Source organism: Schistocerca nitens, chromosome 10 (genome assembly GCF_023898315.1).
Source record: "Schistocerca nitens isolate TAMUIC-IGC-003100 chromosome 10, iqSchNite1.1, whole genome shotgun sequence".
Taxonomy (NCBI): Eukaryota; Metazoa; Arthropoda; class Insecta; order Orthoptera; family Acrididae; genus Schistocerca; species Schistocerca nitens.
The window spans coordinates 55,639,073-55,658,600 of record NC_064623.1 but is presented as its reverse complement, the minus strand read 5'-3'; the positions used below and the strand labels follow the sequence as shown (position 1 = coordinate 55,658,600).

The window sequence follows — 19,528 nt, the reverse complement described above, 5'->3', positions numbered from 1 at the left end:
GAGAGAGAGAGAGAGAGATAGAGAGAGATAGAGATAGAGATAAGAGATAAGAGATAGAGGGGGGGGGGGGAGTCGCACGAACCTGCGATGGTTCTTGTATCTGCTAGACATCCTCTTCTGTTAATCCACATGGTAAGGGTACAGAGTCAGTCAAATAAATGTTTGGAAACACATTCTTTCGTGGATGAGTCAAATTTCCGTAAGATTCCTTTAACGAATCTCAGCCTGGCATCTGCTTTTCCTAAAATTTCTTTTATGTGGTCATTCCTGTTGATGTCGCCTCAGATGGTAACTCCTAGGTATTTTATGGTAATTACTGTTCCAGCAGTTTGTCACAAATAGTGTACTTAAACATTTATGGAATGGAACTCCAAGTTTAAAGAGCACCAGCTGACAGTAAGCAAGAGCAAAACTGTAGAAATGGTTATGAGCAGGGTATCTACCCAGGGCAACCTGATTAGAGTTGGAGAGGAAATTGAATGTGTGGACGCTTTCAGTTATCTAGGAAGTAGAATAACAAGAAATGGAACTGCCAGACAAGAAGTAGAAAACATAGTAAGAAAGGGCTCTAATTTTTTCAGCAAGTGCAGGACCTTGTATGGCACAAGGGAATTCCTATGAGAACCATACGTATCATTTTTAAAACATTATCTCCAGCCGTTTGTGCCATACAGCTTGGAGTGCTATGCAAATAATTAACAAGACAAGTTTGAGCAAGTCACAGCCACGCGAAATGAAGTTTCTGTGATCAACCTTACAAAAGATTAAATAAAATAAAATTAGGAATGAAAGCATTAGAGGAGACACACAAGAGGATCTATCAGTGACTGAGGAACAGAGTACTGCAAACACCACCCCCCCCCCCTGCCCTTACCACCACCACCACCACCACCACCACCACCACCACCACCACCACCACCACCTGTCTGGGGCTCAAGGATCTTTCATGAGTCCACCCTCTCCTTCCCCTCTTTTGGTGTCCTTCCTTACATTGGCCTGGCTATCCTCCTGGTTTCTGGTTTTCTTTCCAGTTTTTATTCCTCTTGATATTCTTTTTCACTTTTCCTTTTAGATGGCTTTGGTCTCCCTTTGGGGTTTGACCATCTCTTCTAAATTTTCTCTCTGTAATGTGGACAAACTGTGGAAGAGCTGCTGCTTCCATCTTTCCCTTGACCCCATTGTCCTTTAATGCTATATAGCCGGCATGGTAGCCAGACTGTGAGGTGGTGTTCTTATGTACTCTCTTGGTTGAGCACCCGGACAATATAGGGATCACACTTCTGATATCTCCCAGTGTATGCCTGGCAGCGGTTGCTTGTCATTCTGGTGCATCGGAACAACCGGCAATGGCTGCTGTGCCTGATGGCCCTTGTTGTGACTGGATGGCACCCATAGGGAGAGCTGCTGATTGGAGTGGATGGTATCAGGGCAGACACTTTGCATATGTAACACATTAAGCTTCAAAAAACTGGTTTTGTTGGCAATGGCTCTTTCAGTGCTGCTTCTTATACTCTTCCCTTCCCTGGCTATGTCTTGGGAGGAGAGCAGGGCTCACTGGCTTGAACTGCACCCTCTTTCCCAGCGACCTGGTGTGCAGCAGGACTGCCAGGGACACCTTCACTGCCCCGTGATGGAAACCATTGAAGACATGTTTGGTGAAGTGGACTCTGAGTTAGATACAGTGGAGTTTGGTGTTGATCAAGCCTTTGCTCATCTTGGTGACTGTGATGTAAAATTTACAATCCTCACACCAGTCACAAAGAGTAATCACAAGAAAACGCAAACACAGACTTGTAGTTCACAAAGATTTATTACTCATATCCCCAAAAACAGTTTTAAAAAATCTTTTACAAAACTGACCTTCCAATAGCCACCAGTAACAAACATAATTAAAAACCTTATACAGTCTTTACAACAGTATATGGAATGAAAAAAGTAAAGATCCTTCCTTTTAACTAAATAACAAATAGCCCCAGATAAATATAGATGACAAGCATAATTGCCCACAAATTTAACAGGAATTTACCGGGACTAAATACCCATTGGTAAAACAAGCAACACTACAGAATATTAAATAACAAATTTTAAGTAAAAGAGCAAATTTCCCAATGGGAACTTTAGTACAACGGAATTCCACCAGTTATATAGTGACTTATTCCACTGAAGTCACTCATGAAATCCCTTTCAAGTTTAACAATATTTAGGCAGAAAAGACAGTTATCTTAATAGTCAGTTTAAGTTCCACGCAACAGCGGGCACAACCCCAGCGGATGACCACCCTAATACAAGTGAGCGAACTACCGTACTTGGAATGGGACGCATCTTGGCACAGCCCAAACATTTTAATGAGAAGAATCTCCAAATAATTACAAGAGAGAATACTTAACTTCTGTCAACTACTGTGGTGAGCAGCGACTGACAGGATACAGCCAAGTAGCGCCAAGCGTTACCAAAATGTAGCTGGCCGAGCTAACTGCCGGACTTAAGTCAATAAAAGTGCCACCCCTTGTATTAGTCAATCTGGAACTGATTGTGCCCGCTGCTCATAGTACACTTTAACATATGCCAACCCCTTTAAATTTAATACCCTTAACACATGCAAGACCTCAAACAAATAGCATGGAAACTTATTCACTTCTTACAGCTCGTAATTCTTTACTTTTACAGGCAGGCGCCAATAACAAGCATAAAGTCTGCCTAACCAAGATCATAAAAACCCATAATACAAGACACCTAAGTCACAGCCCCTTCAAACGGACACCACAGAATAAACCATAAGTTACTGTATTTACTCAAATCTAAGCCGCACTCAAATCTAAGCCGCACCTGAAAAATGAGACTCGAAATCGAGGAAAAAAAATTTTCCCGAATCTAAGCTGCACCTGAAATTTGAGACTTGAAATTCAAGGGGGGAGAAAAGTTTTAGGCCGCACCTCCAAATCGAAACAAAGTTGGTCCATTGTAATATGAGACACAATTTAGGTAGAATAAATGACAATACAGCTACAGTAGTTTGGTTCGAGTCGTAAGCTTAGCAGTTAAGCTTTATCAGGTAGCCATTGCTATGCGTCAGGCGCTCCGTCCATATTTTTACAGGTACCCTTCCTTTTTCACATGCTTCGTCTGGTTTGAATTGATTGCTTATTTTTCTTTGATCTGATAAGTGCCGTTCTCTTTGTTGTAGGTGTTTATGTCACTCTAAGCTGAAAATGCGTTGCTGTACTGTGTCATGATTGTTTGTCGCATTCTGATAATGTGTGTTTACGACCTGTCGCCGCTCGCGGCATGGCTTGCTTTTGTGCATGCTACTGCCGCTTACAATTAAAAAACAACGGAGACTAATCGTCTCATTAGCGAAACAATGGCAAGAGACTGCTATTTGATGTTACTTACACTGCTGCTTTGTTTGATAATGATCAACAAGAACCAAATAATAGACTCTGTGTGATAGAAGATGTTCTGAAAGAGAATTTAGCAAAAATTGTTCTCCGTTTGAAAATCTTTGCAGACGCCTCTTTATTACATTACATTCTGCACAGAAATTAGTCATCTTAGATTTAAAAATCTAGTCAATTGCCATGCTTCATTTCTGACTGTACCACTATTAGGCATAATAATAATATGAATATAAATATGACATGATATGTATATTCTTCCGCGTTTGCTGTTGTCTCACTCTAGTTTCGTAGTTTATTAGGCAGGCAGGATTTAAATGAGATAGCAGCAAACACGAAACAATACATGGCAAAATGTTTATATTCGTATTATTCTTATGGTGAAGAGAATACTGCATGTGATTCACAATACATAAAAGTTCCTATTAGCAACCATCTCTTCTCACAGGTAGGAAAAAATTCAGAACGTAGAGTTGGCCATATTGACAAACATCCCAAACAGTCTTGCCAGTCGGATTTTCGTAGTACATTGAAATGCTGCTACATTCGAAGATGAACAATACGGAATTTGTATTTACTTCGTAGAATAATGTATGAAAATGCAGTGGTCGAAACTCGGGACAGACAAAAAAGCTCATCTTCCACATTTTTTTTTTTTTTAATTTATTTACTGACGCAGAGGTTTCGGTGCCAGTATTTATCTTTGTCACTGCAAAGCATGCCTGTGTAGCGCTACATATATTCAATGGCAGAACTTAGTTGTGGCAGCACCTACCAACATTTTTCAGAACTTCCGCTTACTTTGCACTCGATTCTAAGCCGCAGGCAGATTTTTGGGTTACAAAAACCGGAAAAAAAGTATGGCTTAGGTTCGAGTTAATACGGTACTCAAGTAAAATTAAAAGCACACTGTCTTTAACACTAAACATGGCCTGTGCACTATCCTAGAATGACTAGTGCAGCCTTAGCACTACTCACGCTTAGTGCTCTCGTCACAATGAAATGGTACTTACTTCCTGGACATGCATCATACAATGGACAGACGTCTGCGATGTAGATGAGCAATTGTGCACATCTACCTGATGATTGTTCTTGATCAAGGGAATGACCTGCACATTTTTCCAATTGCTAGCTACCTTCCATTGCTCCAACAGCCATGTTAAATTACTGGCAGAAGGGGACTGAAGTCTATCTCATAATCTCTGTATAACCCCACATGTCTCATCTGATCCAGTTGTCTTTCCTCTGCTGAGCAGTTTTAGCTGATTTCCTATTCTGCAATTACTTACCTCAATATCTGACAAATTTCATATGGTACTCCATCTGATAGCAGTCCTGTTAATAAGTGTTGATGTGGTACTGACTAATATACTTCCAAGAAGTCGAGAAATAATTAATGCACTTTATAACCTTCAACCACGGCTTCATGATATTGTGTGAGAAAAAAGCGAGTTGGGTTTTGCATGACAGATGTTTGCAGAATCCAGTTGAATGCAATGAACAACAGAAACAATTTCAGTTGAAATCAGCTTCTCAAGTACACCCTAACGTATTGTATTACAAACATACCAGGAACATGAAATGTACATTAAGAAGGTAAATTTTATGTTACTTAATTTGTAATTTGGAAGTCTATATTGTGCTAACAAAAGAAAATTATTTTTGCTCACTTCTGTTTACTAAAATTTCTATCTTCACTGAAATTACTTGCATACAGTGCATTATCTCTTGTGGTGAAGCGCAATAAACGAGGCACTTCTCCAGATTTTCTTCAGTTGTTGAATTTCACCAAACAAAAGAATGAATTTGTAGGAGTGAAACTGTCTTTCCACATCAGAGGATGTTGATGGTGAAAATTTTAGGAGATGAAATATTGCTGGAAATGTTGTCCAGTGGACTGTCTTCTTCTCCTCCACTGATAATACAGCAAATAGTAGCAAAAGTTGACTGGTCTGGATTTCTAACTAAAACAGTGTCAGACTGATTCACTACCTTGTGCTCAATATCACCTCTAATGTCTGTCACTTTGCATTTGAAATTTCAACAATTTCTAATGATTTCTGCAAAGGTAACAAGATAGACTCTAATTCTTTAAAGTTGTTAGCAAGGAAGCTGAAGATGCTATGGTTGTATACCAGAGCATTATTGTTTTAAGTTCAGTAAAAGCATTTTTTGCCTTTTGTACTGGAACTGAAGATCCTTTTGAAAGTAATCATCAAGTATTGATTACATGGCTTGCAAAAGTTCATTATAAAAAACAGCTTTGATCCATGTATCCCATTTCATTTGGACAGTCATTTGGGACAACACTAAATTTAGCACTAGTGAAACATGATGGGGGGGGGGGGGGCTTTGAGATACATTCATGCTGTATGAAAGTACTTTATTTACTTCTATGGTAAGTCAGATGTGGATATTTTTCCAAGGGACTGGCCTCTTGAGAGAGTCTGGGGAAATATGAACAAGGGTAAAAAACCAATAATATATAATTTCATGCAGTATATGTAAAACATGTAATCATACAGAAATATAAAAAATATGTAACATTACAATGAACTATTTCAGTGCTAGCAACATAATACGTAAACATTTACATTTTTCATATATGCAGGAACGAAGGAAAAGAACGTGTAATTACATAAAAATCTGGGCTTTACTAATGACGTTTTCACAGAAGTTAAACCCTAATCTTTTTCTTTTATTTTAGGAAGAGTACTGTTCCCTCTGTACTAGTGATCTCACTTTAAGCTCCTGTAAATTCTCTCTAATTTTGGGCTTCTTCATTCAACTGTGCAACAGCTGATTTCTTGCCCTGCCAGAGTGAGTACAGTGTTTCAATAGTACTGAGACTTTGTTGGAACTAAAACCCTGTGCTACCTTGCATATACCTCTTAAGACAATAAAGAAACGCACCAAGAACGAATTATCTGAATGGTTCAAAAATTGGTAGATCTGATATACAAGTACAACCAAACAAACGATTACAATGACAGAAAAATTTGATGGCGTATTCAAGGGAGAGAGTTTCACAAATTGAGCAAGTCAGTAACACATTGGTCCACCTGTGGTCCTTACACAAGCAGTTATCTGGTTTGGCATTGATTGGTAAAGTTGTTGGAAGTCTTCCTGAGGGACATTGTGCCAAATTCTGTCCAATTTGGTGTGTTAGATCATCAAATTTCTGAGCTGGTTGGATGGCCCTGCCCATAATGCCCCGAAAGTTCTCAGTTTGGAAGAGATCTGGCAACCTTGCCATCCATGGTAGGGATTCACAAGCACAAAGACAAGCAGTAGAAACTCTTGCTTTGTGCATGCAAGTAGGCATTATCTTGCTGAACTGTAAGTCCAGATTGGCTTGCCATGAAGGGCAACAAAAGAGTTAGTAGCATATTGTCAGTGTACTGCTGTGCTGTAAAGATGCTGCTGATGACAGAGGGATCCTGCTATGAAATGAAATGGCTCCCCAGACCATCTCTCGTGATTGTTGGGCTGTATGACAGGTGGGTCAGGTTGGTATCCCACTGCTGTCTGGCATGTCTCCAGACACGTCTTTGGCCTGGAATCTTACTGACTGCAGTAGGATTGTCTTCAATGATGAGTCTTGCATCAAATTGATCCCCAGTGATCAGCAAAGACTTGTCTGGAGATGCCCCGGACACCTGTGGGGTAACAAACAGGCTGTCACCTGCCGTACGGACCAATGACCAGGAATGGTGATCTCGGATGCTATTTCTTTTCGTAGCAGGACCCCTTTGGATGTCATCCGTGGCACTGCTACAACACAGCAGTATGTCGATGATATTCTGTGCCCCATTTCGTTACCCTTCCCATCCTGGGCTTACATTTCGGTAAGGTAATGCCCTCCCCCACATAGCAAGAGCTTCTACTGCTTGTCTTCATGCTTGCCAATTAGCAGTTAAGAACTTCAGGGGCATTATGGACATTGTTGTCCAACCAGCTTGGGATTTTGATGATCTAATGCACCAATTGGACAGAATTTGGCATGATAACCGTCAGGAGAACATCAAATTACTGTATCAATGCCAAACCAAATACCTGTATGCATAAGGGCCAGAGGTGGACCAATGCATTACTGATTTGTTCGATTTTTGAAGCTCTTTCTCTTGAATAAATTGTCAATTTTTTCTAAAACTAATAATTTGTTTGTCTGTACATGTACATCAGATCTGTAGATTTCTGTCCTATGTGGATAATTCCTTCGTGGTCTCATTTTTTCTCAGTGTATTTGCTGGGAGGTTAGTTCACCATCATTTGGTATTCTCGAACTGAGGTTGTATTGGGAGGGATTAGTTTCTTAATGTTGAGTGATTTTGTACATGCAGTGTAAAATGAATTTTTAAGTTATATTAAAATGTAACCTGTTTTCATGATAAGCTTTTGGTACTCTTAACATACAGCTACTTTCCAGGTTAAGGAAAGCCAAGATAAAGTACTGGCAGAATATAAGGTGGAAAGAAATTGGAAAGGCCTACGATGAAGGTGTCACAGGAGAGTTCCTTGTACAGATTTTCTACTCTCTAGTGCAACGTAGGGTGCCAAAGCAATATTGGCACAAAGTTAAAGGTATTTTATGCTACTTCTACAACTTTATGCTTAACAGTCTAATACTTAATAGATGTTCATGAAATGTGAATATCTCAACAACTCAGTAGTAAATATATTGTATTTTCATTGCAGTGATTGAATGTACAGTTCGTGTTATTATACATAAGGATGTACCATGAAATTGTTATCAGATTGTTCATTTATTCCACTCACAGTTAAAAGACAGTTCCGATAAGCATAACTCATACCTTGTAGGAGCCCTCTTTCCATCCATAAGAATGACAGAAAATGCCAGGTTCTATTTGACTAAACTACACCAAATAAATGTATTTGTATTATGTTAATTATACCTGCACAGGCTTCTTACAGTGTAACAAGTCATTCTTAATATTTGTCACATTATGTGAATGTTGGCTAGATTTATAACTGCCAACAGCAGTGAAAGAGAAAAAGGAGAAATCTCAGGAGAAGGCTAGTCCAGTAACCCTGAAGATGCCAGATCTCCCCATTACAGTCAAAGTATTAAAGAGGGGGCAGCACTCGCTTTTCATTGGAGGACACTCTGTAAAACAGATAATAGGGTGCAGCATAAAAAAGGGCTAACTGCATCACAAAGGCAGCTGACAAAGGAGGTAGGTTTGAGGTTCCTCAGATCCAGCATGTGGCAGGAGATGTCCCAACTTAACTGCTCTGCCCCAAACCCAAAAGTAGCTTAGAACCTTATATCTGAGAATTAAAACCACTTTTCTTGGAGAAAACTAAGAACCAGTTCAACTATCTGAAGTTTTTGCCAACATGAGAGGTAGAGAATCCAGATAGCCAAGCTTAGTGTGAAGAACCAGGAGGAGGGGGCATTCCACCAAGGAATGAGCTGCTGTCTGCAAGGCTCCATAACCACAAAATGTGGTTGATTCATTACATAAGTTAAAACTATCAACTAATCTGATATGATTAATGGAGAACAGTATAGGGTGGTGGATTCCTCCTGAGAGGAATGGAGCGCCATGCTGCAGTAATCTCCTTGATAGTGTGTAGTGTATTAGAGCAGACAGTAGCCTAGTAAATGTTGTTCAAGCTCAGAGTGAGAAGAGGTGCTATTTGCACCCACAAATCTGCTTCAGATTATCAAAGTGAATGTTTGGTAAGTAACTGCTTCTCAAGCCAAATGGTTAGCCAGTTCGCTCTCCAGAATATCCACATGCCTTGCACTCTGAACCAGTGTTAATTGTTGTTGTTCTATCCCCACTGTGACTGACAGTGATAAACAACCAATGGAAAATCCAGGATGGAAAGTAACAATATTATGAGAAGGAAAGTTGCTACTCACCATATAGCGGAGATGCTGAGTCGCAGATAGACACAACAAAAAGACTTTCACAATTAAAGCTTTCGGCCATTGGCCTTCATCAACAATACACTCACTCACTCCACACACACACACACACACACACACACACACACACACTGCAACCAGCAGCACCAGTGTGTCATTGGAGTGGCACCTTGGTGGGGGTGAGGAGGAGGCTGAGGGGGGGGGAAGGGGAGGGATAGTATGGTGGGGGTTATGGACAGTGAAGTGCTGCAGGTTAGACGGAGGGGGGGGGGGGGGGAAGTAGTGGAAAAGGAGAGAAATAAAAAGACTGTATGTGGTGGTGGAATGATGGCTGTGTAGTGCTGGAATGGGAACAGGAAAGGGGCTGGATGGATGAGGACAGTGACTAACGAAAGTTGAGGCCAGGAGGGTTACGGGAACGTAAGATGTATTAAAGGGAAAGTTTCTACCTGTGCAGTTCAGAAAAGCTGGTGTTGGTGGGAAGGATCAATATGGCACAGGCTGTGAAGCAGTCATTGAAATAAGGATATTATGTTTGGCAGCATGTTCAGCAACAGGGTGGTCCACTTGCTTCTTGGTCACAGTTCGTCAGTGGCCATTCATGTGGACAGACAGCTACTTCCTTCCCCCCTCCCCACCTCTCCTCTGCCCTCCGTCTAACCTGCAGCACTTCACTGCCCACCACCCCCACCATACTATTCCTCCCCCTCCCCACTCCAACCTCCTCCTTACCCCCACCCAGTCGCCACTCCCATGATGCACTGGTGCTGCTGGTCGCAGTGTAGTTGCAGTTGCCTGAGACAGCAGTCGTCTGTGTGTGTGTGTGTGTGTGTGTGTGTCTGTGTGTGTGTCTGTGTCTGTGTCTGTGTCTGTGTCTGTGTCTGTGTCTACTGTTGACGAAGGCGAATGGTCGAAAGCTGTAATTGTGATAGTCTTTTTGTTGTGCCTATCTCCGACTCGGCATCTCTGCTATATGGTGAGTAGCAACTGTCCTCCTCATAATATTGAGACAGTGATATACAGTGATCCTGATGCATGACCTGTCCTCCTAGCCCTTTCACATCTAATCACGGCATGATTAACATGACAGTAAATGGAGTTGTAGTGGATGTTACTGTCATCTGCTCTGCGATGTGTGTCACTCTCCGAGAAACACAGTTCAGATTACCATTCCCCAACCGAGATTACCAAATGTACTGATCCTGAGAGAACATCTGCAGGGGTCTGTGGATTACTTCACACAGATGTCAGCGAGTTTATTCCCCTCCGTACTGTTTTGGAAACAAAAGCAATTCGAGTGCAGATGAACCCAGTGGTCACCATATGTATGTTTATTTATCTCCAGGTCAGGAACTTAATTTGAGAAGATTACCTCAGTCCAACTCCATTGCCTGCCTGCCTGCCTGCCTGCCTCTCCCCGTTTCCCTTACTTGGGGACTTCAGTGTGCACCATTGCCTGTGGGGATGTACAACATTGTCTGATAGGAGCCTCCTGAATGACCAGCTTCTTACTGATCATAATAAATTACTGGGAGGAAAAAAAAGTATGCCACACCATTTTATTGACAAGTGATGACAGGTAGGTCATCATTGTAGGACTATATAACAACAAATTCAGGCTTGCTTCTCAATAAAGGGTTTCCAGTCACATTAGTACACAGTTTAACCCCCTCTGGTAGCAACCAGGCATGTATTCTCACATGCAAATGATGATAAAGGTTGTTCCAAGAATCTCGTGCCTTTTTTACTGTTCAGATGTGGAAAATGTGTAAGTTACTTGTTCACAGTGTCCCACATGTGTTCAATTGGTTAGAGAGCTGTTGATCTTGCTGGCTAGGGTAATTGTTTTACACCACAAAGAGCTCTTTGCGTCACAGCAACTATGATGAACATTTGTTGTACTTCTGAAAACGCACATTACCTTCTTGCTAAAGAAATGACAGTAGCACCAAACAGCATGTGCAATTTAGTGGGCACTTGTTGCTTTACCCTGCAGAAACACCAGAAGTGGCTGCAAGCTGCAACTTGTGTCCCCACCACGTCAATCCTGGGATGGAACCCGTGTGTTTGGAATAAGCATCGCACCAGGTGTGTGCCGTACACGTGTGCATCCATCACTCACGTACAGGCAGAGCCTACTCTCATCACTGATGAAAACTATGCCATTCCACTATCCAGTCAACTCTTTCATGACATCATTGTAACCACACTTGGTGGTGTGGTGATGTAAGTGCTACCCTGGCCAGAGGCGCACATGGTGTTAGTGCTGCAGCAAGCATATGGTTCCCAGTGTTCCCTTGTGACACAACAGATGCCACATGTGGCAGGATTTTGGCCCCGAGTGTTCAGTTGGCCACTGCTGCTCATGTAATACGGTGGTCTTGATGTGTGCCTATACTATGCAGGCACACAGTGTGTAGTATGTGGTTGTGGAAATGTTGGGAAGACCACTGCTAAAAACAATGAAGTACCACCGATACATTTTGCCCAATATGTACAGCATTCTGTCAGTACGTCTGTCCAGCTTCCCACAGGCCCACAGTGCAATCACATTCAAATGACAGAAGTCATTAAACAGGAGTATGTACATGTCGGTTGGAAATTGTTGTAGGTTTTCAACAATTTCTGTAAATCACATCAGGTAACTGCCGGGATGGTTCCTTTGAAAGGGCACAGCCACTTTACTTCTCCATCCTTCCCTAATTGGAGCCGCTTGTACTCCATCTGTAATTTCCTCATTGTCGATAGGACATTAAACACTAATCTCCTCCTCCTCAGTGACTGTACTCCTACCCTCTTCAGTGGAACCCGTGGCCTCTTTTTAGGAATTGATCTTATGGCCACTCTCCCCATCTCATGACTTTGCTACATTGGTCACTACATGACACTTTTGTGCCAGTCATCATTTGCTGGTGATGCTGTCACTTCCTTGTCACTGCTTGATGGATCAGTTACCACATTGGGGTCTTTGAAGAGCTATGTAGCAGTTGTATTGCATTGCTGTCACCTTTATCCCCTATCTCTCCGATTGCACTGACAGGGTTGTGGGAGACGTTTCTGACTTGATCACTGTCTTCATTGGATCTGCTATTCCTCTTTCGACAGGCCCCTCTCCACTGCCAGTCAGTTGGAGCCGTGGTAGACCAAAAGACATTGCAACAACTATACTTGTTCGTCGAATGGTCGTGCGACATTTCGAGTGATACTCTTCACAGACCATCCTCACCACTTATCGGCAGTTCTCCACTAAGGCTTGCTATCTAACTAAATGCAGTAAGAAGCAATGCCGGGAGCACTACATCTCTGCCTTGGAATGTGCGCCTCTTCATTCCAAAGTTCCATAGCCTGTAGAGCTGCTTTTCTGGGTCTCCTCCTGAACAGCTTTCGACCCTCTTGGCCCCATCGTCAATGTCCACTTCTAACTGGCTATCTTTCAAATGCGTAGAAGACATCTCCCTATCCTTAACACCACCCCTCCCTTCTCCTCCGTCATGTCGAATTATATAATGAACATCTTACTGACTGGGAGCTGCTTCAGGCCCTTGACTCGTCACACACAGTATGGCCCCAGCCCTTGATTAAATTCACAATCAGATGATCCAACGCATGAATGGTACTCGGGGTCTTCAACCATATTTGGATAGAGGGTGTTTTGCCTTCACTGTGACGAGATGGTGTCTTCATCTCTGTTCTTAAACAGCAGAAACCCTCATGTCCGTTGACAGATAGCAAGTGATGAGCCTCACTGTGTTGTGCCAGCTTTGTGAAAGGATGGTAGCCCAATGAATATGCTGGGTTCTCGAATTGAGACCTTTTCCAATTATCTCCCACGAAAATGCAAGTCTATCACTCTCTCATATAATACACTTGTCAACTTGGAAGCACTTCTGGAACTCAGTTTTCATTATGGGGTTCAGCTCCTTCAGTGATTCTTTTTGTCTCATCAGTGATGTCAAAGCTATGTCCTTCCACGGTTCTCTTTAGCAATGTCCAGCAAATACAGTGGCTGAGGCAGTGTAATGGTTTCCTTTTTTGCCAAAAAAAGATTATGAACAACTGTTGATGTGTAAGCGGGAGCATTATCGTGATGTAATTTTCACGAGTGGTTTTACCACAAGTCTGGTCATTTTTGTCAGATTGCCTCATGCAGATGGCACATAATCTCCAGATAATATTCCTTACTGACTGTTCAGCCATAAGACAGGGGCTTGTGATGTACTATCCCATTGTAATTGAAGTAAATGGTGAAAAGAACCTTCACATGTGATCGTACTTGTCGAACTTTTTTGGTCTTGACTCTTCAGGCAGTTACCACTTGTAAACTCTTGTCATCCTCATAGTAGATTCGCCGAAAGCCACAGCCAACATTGCAAATGTGGTGCTGTACTTTATTCCATTTTTCAAGCAAAATTTAATGCAAATTCTTTCAGCCGTCTTCTTCAAAAGTAAAAATTCTATGAGCACTCAAAAACACACACAACCTTTGTGACTGTCATCACATTGAAAATTGAGTATTTAAAGCCCATGAAACTAAAAAATTCCCATTATTTATGACACCTATATTCTGAGCCAGAACTCTGCTTACTGTTTCCGAGTTTTGTCATGATATGACAATGTTTGTGAGGCTTTTGGCGCAGTGGCTATGAAATTATTGGATCCAGCCTATTATTGTGGAGTAAGAATGGCCACTGGCACCTCCCAGACTAGTCCTGTAAACAGTCTCCTGAAATGGAGATCGTACTTCTTCAATTCCACCGGTAACAATTTCCGCTCACTTACAGAATTAAGACCAATCTGTTTTTGATGACCTGACGTTTGTCGCCACCATGCCCTTTCGACGTCAATTCTTCAGGAATAGCAGGATGCTATTGTCATTTCAATGCTCATAAAGCATGGATAGAATGGAATATGCTTTCACATCTCCTGCTGATCAAGAACAACATTTGTTGCCGTGAGCGTGTAGCATTTTTTATTGTGGATGTGATAACCATTAACAAAGCCCTACATTTTATTAACTAGGCCTCCCTAGACTGTGTTTTAATATGTAGTTCCTCAATGAGTAGCCTCCAGGCTATGAATAGATAGTACTCTTGTAATCATGTGTTATCTGCTATTAATGATTTTCTCTAAATCCTTAGTTGGTACAACCGCTTCAGTTGTCTTACTCTGGTTCCCAAGTGGTGTGGATGTCCTGGAGGATTTACCTAGAGAAGCAATCACTTGCCCCAACATCCACTGACAGATTTGTGGGTGCAAACAGCAGCTCTCCTCAGCCAGCGATGGAACAATGTCTAGTGGGCTACTCCCTGCTTTAATAAACTCGGCACTATCATGAGACCACAGCCTCGCGGTGCTCCTTCCATTCCTCCCAGGAGGAATCCACTATTATATGCCACTTCTGCATTGGTCATACAAGATTAACTCATAGTTTTATCTTACGTAATGAATAACCCCCGTTTTGTGGTTATGGAGCCTTGGAGAGAGTAAATCACATAGTAGTGGAATGCCCGCTCCATCTGGCTCTCCACACGAATTGTGAGCATCTGGGTTCTCTACCTTTTGGCAGACAACTTGGCAGACAACTCAGACAGTTGATCTGAATCTTTGTTTTCTCCAAGAAGAGATATTCAGTATCAGATACAACGTTTTAAACCACTTTCAAGGTGGGGCTGGGTGGTTAAGATTGGGTTGTCTCTTGCCACATGCTGGGTCTGAATGACCCTCGATGCTACCTCCTCTCTCAGCTGCCTTTGTCATACCTGTTTTACACTCTTCTAATTGCTTTTAGGTGCAGTCAGCCCCTTTTTCTACTGCAGCCTATTATCTGTTTCAGAGATTGCCCTCTGATGAATAATGGGTGCTGTTCCACCTCTTAAATGCATTCAGTATAATGGATCAAGCAGCCGTCGTTGCATGAATAATTCCCACAAGCTCCTGGCCTGACCCACCTACTGACGTGGTTATTTCTCTTGCCTTATCTTATTATTGTCCATTATGTTTGTTAGGCTTCTCACTTCTACTGTTACAAATGTCCTGTCCACATGGCATTCTTTACCTTGCAACAGTCTTACCCCTTAACCCATTAACTGCGGTGGACGAGTTAACACATCATGCTCTGCCACTTCCCAGATGCTAAGGAAGTCTTTAAATGTGGCCCCTGGGATATCCGGAAGTGCTACTGATGTGTTTACACACCCCTTCCATTGACTTCTCACTGCTGCAGAGATGAAGATGAGTTACTTTCCTGTCTCAGTCAATAAATATCACACAACATATGTGCCTCTTTGTGTGCTACCCTTTGCAAGAAACCTTATTTTGATGTATGACTTACGGTTGGTCACGACATGCCCAATTCCGTCCATGTGGACTTGCCAGCTGCAATGACATACCTATTGTCCATTTTTAAGAAAACTGTTCAGTGCTAAAATTTTATTTTCTCGCATCTTACAGTCTGATATCTTTGCTTGATACAGGACTGAATTTCTTTCTTTGTATGACACAGTTATTGTGCTGCATCAAATAAACTAAAACATCACATGCAACTGTAAAGATTTTATAGAGATAAAAATGCATTGTGTAAACTTTGTGTATGGTTGGTTTTAGCTCGTACATTGCAGTGAATGAAACATAAATAAGATATCGAAACTTTAGTTACAATTGCAAGAAGAAGGAAATGGCATTTTGCTCTCAAGTTATAAGGTTTTGTATAATTAGGACAATCACGCACAGTGTGCCCATTCATGTCCATGCACGTCATGAACCACGTGGTTATAACAATTGTCATACTCTGTAAACGATTCAAGTTATTGAAACAAGGTTTTCTTGCAAAAGATAGCACACAGTGATGCACATATGTTGTGTAATAAATACTGAAAACCTATTTATTCAACAAGATTGGAAGTAAATCTTCTGCAGCAATGAGAGATTAGCGGCTCAGGATGTGTTCAGATGTCCATTGCACTGTAGGGAAATCCACGCGGCACACGTATACAAATCCACATCATCTGAGGAATGGCATAGCAGGACATGTATACATTCCCACAACAGTGGAACGTTAACACCACACAGCAAACGCCTTCATTTTCTTCTTGTTCTCCATTTTTCTCACACTACATACGAGGGCTGTTCAAAAAGTATCAGACCTTATTCTTTATTGTTGAAACCAACAGTGGTATCAGGGTGCACGTGCTTTCTGTTTGCAGACATACTTAGTGTACATGCCTGATTTTTTACAACTGTGGAAACTACCAGTTGCTGGCTAGCCATTGACTAGTGAACGTGTGTAAGTGGTAGTTCTCGGATATGTGTTGTGAAGAAAATAGCAGAAAAAGTGGATCAGTGATATTGCAAGTTTTGTTTAAAGTCTGGTGATTCTCTGGTTGAAACAGTCTGCAAGATAAAAGTATTTGGGGGACGTAGCAATGGGTACTACATAGATGAAGGAGTTGTAAAACCGCTTCAAAGATGGCTGCTCCTCAGGGATGAGTGAAGCACATTCAGGCAGGGCCTCAACATCTGCAAGTGAGCTTGTTATTAGGCACGTAAGAACTCTGGTGACTCAGGAAAACAAATAACAATTGGAGAAATTGCAGACAAGTTTAAAGTTAATATTGGATCCATTCATTCCATTTTAACAGAGCATTTGGACTTCAGGAGGTTCTCAGCAAATTCGGTAACAACTGAAGAGAAGAAACTTAGTTTGGAGATCACACAAGACATGCAAGATACTTTGAACAGTAATCCCAACCTTAACACAATGAACACCGGTGATGAGCCCTGGGCTTATGGGTGTAGCACAGAAACAGAGTAGTTTGTCATCAGTGGAAGCACCCGTCATCCCTGAGACCCAAAAAAGTGAGGCAAGTCTGCAGCAATGTGAAAGACATGCTGACTGTATTTTTTGACTCCAGTAGCTTGGTCTGTCACGAGTACACCTCAGAAGGTACAAATGTCGATAAGAAGTACTATCAAGGGGTTCTGCATTGCCTTTGTAAAGCAATGGGAGACAAATGGCTGGACTTCTGGGCAGTGGGGAATTGGCATGTACACCATGACAACACATCTGCTCATTGTTCTCAGTTCAGAGCCTTTTGGCCACACACACACACACACACACACACACACACACACACACACACACACACACACACATACACCATGACCGGTTTGTCATTCTCCCTATTCCCCTGACCTATCTTGGAGTGACTTCTGACTTTTCCATAAGCTGAAAAAACTCTGAAAGAGACCAGATTTCAGAGCAGGGAAGGCTTGATGCCAAATTGAATGAAGCAGCTGCGCACCATACTAAACTATACCTTCCAACGATGCTTCCAGCAGGGGTAGCAGCATTGGGAGAGGTTTGTAGAAGCTGAAGGGGACTACTTTGAAGCTGATTGGTATCAAACAATTATCTAAATAAAAGTTGATTTTATAAATAAAACTTGGATACTCTTTTGAACAGGCCTCGTAACTCAGTGTCCGTACAATGTGCTGGACATTCTCAGAAATTTCTTCCTTCAAATTAAGGCCAATGTTAGGTACTAATAGATTTCTTTTAGTCAGGTATGCCCTCTTCGCATGTTCTAGTTTGCTTATCATCTCCTCCTTGATTCTTCCACATGTTATTTTGCCCCCAAGGTGATTTAATTCCTTCACTTCATTAACCTCATGATCGCTAATTTTGATGTTAAATTTATCACTAGTCCCATTCCTACTACTCATCATCACTTTCATTGGTTTCCCCAGTCCCTCTTCTGTGCTATGTAGACTGTTCCTTTCATTCAGTGCATTCTGTAATTCTTTCTCGCTTCCACTGAGTATAGCTATTTTATCACTGAATCCTGCTATTGATACCTTTTAACCCTGAATTTTAATCCCACTCCTGAACGTTTCCTTTATTTCTGTCATAGTTTATTCAATGTATAGGTTGAACAGTAAGGGACAAATAGTGCACCACAGTCTTTAGCATTTTTACTGTGATAAATTTATTTTTTTGCAAACATATACACCCCAAGAGAATCGGTAAGTGCGTTCATATTTTAAACAAATCTTATTTATTGTTCAGCCTCAGGTGCAAATTTTTAATTATAATGAGAATACTGATATGATGTTCTGACACAGGCAAGATGGGTTGCTGATGCAGCTTCATAGATCTGAAGATGATCTAGAGATTTAAACATGTCATGTAATTAAAAATGTGTAATTGAGACTGAAGTCATCGTCAGTCTCATCATCATTTCTATCTGAACTTAGAATGTTGCATGAGCTTTCCTCCTCATTGTTTCCTAGTTAATCACCTTATTAGAATGGTTGTTCTGCTACTGCTGCATTAGCAATCCTGTCCAACACAGTGTAAATTACAGTGAAGTACCCCAAGTTCCCTATTTCTTTGCAGTCACAGAGAACTGTTGCCTGTCTCCCTGTTCTCTGTAGTGAACAGGGTAGGGACTATGTCCAGTGATGAAGCACACAATTTCTTTTGTTAGGTCATCCAGGTGCAACAGTCGCTCTGACGCATATGAAAAGTTTGGACATAAAACTGATGGTCCTGTCATTCCACTCACACTGACGGTCATCTGTTCTCCAGTACTGGAGTTGGACTGCGTAATTGGCATTTACACCTGTTACCACTTTCACTCTCGAGAGTCTGCCTCGACTAAACCAGCAGGGTGCTGCTCTAAAGTGTCCTTGAAAGTCAGTGGAGCAGATCCACAGTAGTGTCAGTATGGCCTTGTCAAGTGTTGCACTGAGGCTCTGGTAAGTCTGAGGATTGTGCTTCTCTGTGCTCATCTAAGGATGGACCAGTAGTTCTCAAACTGCAGCCAGTGCACCCAAAAACTCCCTGTGAAGCCCGTCATTGAAGATAACTTTGTGGTAAGCATTAATGGCATGTGATGGCAATTTGTAATTTGTGGTGCTGGTTCACACAAACTTTTGCATAATTTTCATTGTTTAAGTGTCTCAGGTATCTTCAGTTCCAAGAGTGTCTGTATAAAAGCTTCCACGATTGTGTTGGACATACTGTTGAATGGTATGCACGGAAATAAAAAGTAGTTAAAAGCTTACTAATGGCTGCCTGCAAGGCTCTACAAGAGGTCCTATCTTCGGGCTCCTAAGTATTGGACTGCTGCTGTTTCTCCTCTTTGTGGGAAACTGTCAGTGAGGTAGTGGTGTATGCAGACAATGCCCTGGAGGGCCGACTTCTTGGGTGAAGCTGCAAGAGGAGGTAATGTGC

The 19,528-nt window shown here is 41.7% G+C and overlaps 1 protein-coding gene across 3 annotated transcripts in view; it reads left to right on the top strand.

Annotated features, from left to right (window-relative positions):
• Positions 1 to 19,528, top strand: part of LOC126210465 (uncharacterized) — an 87,831-nt gene that overhangs the window by 67,180 nt on the left and 1,123 nt on the right. For all 3 annotated transcript variants that reach the window (XM_049939698.1, XM_049939699.1, XM_049939700.1), the window contains one exon: positions 7,825 to 7,979. In XM_049939698.1, the coding sequence (XP_049795655.1) occupies positions 7,825 to 7,979 (155 nt within the window). The remainder of the gene's footprint in view (positions 1 to 7,824; positions 7,980 to 19,528) is intronic.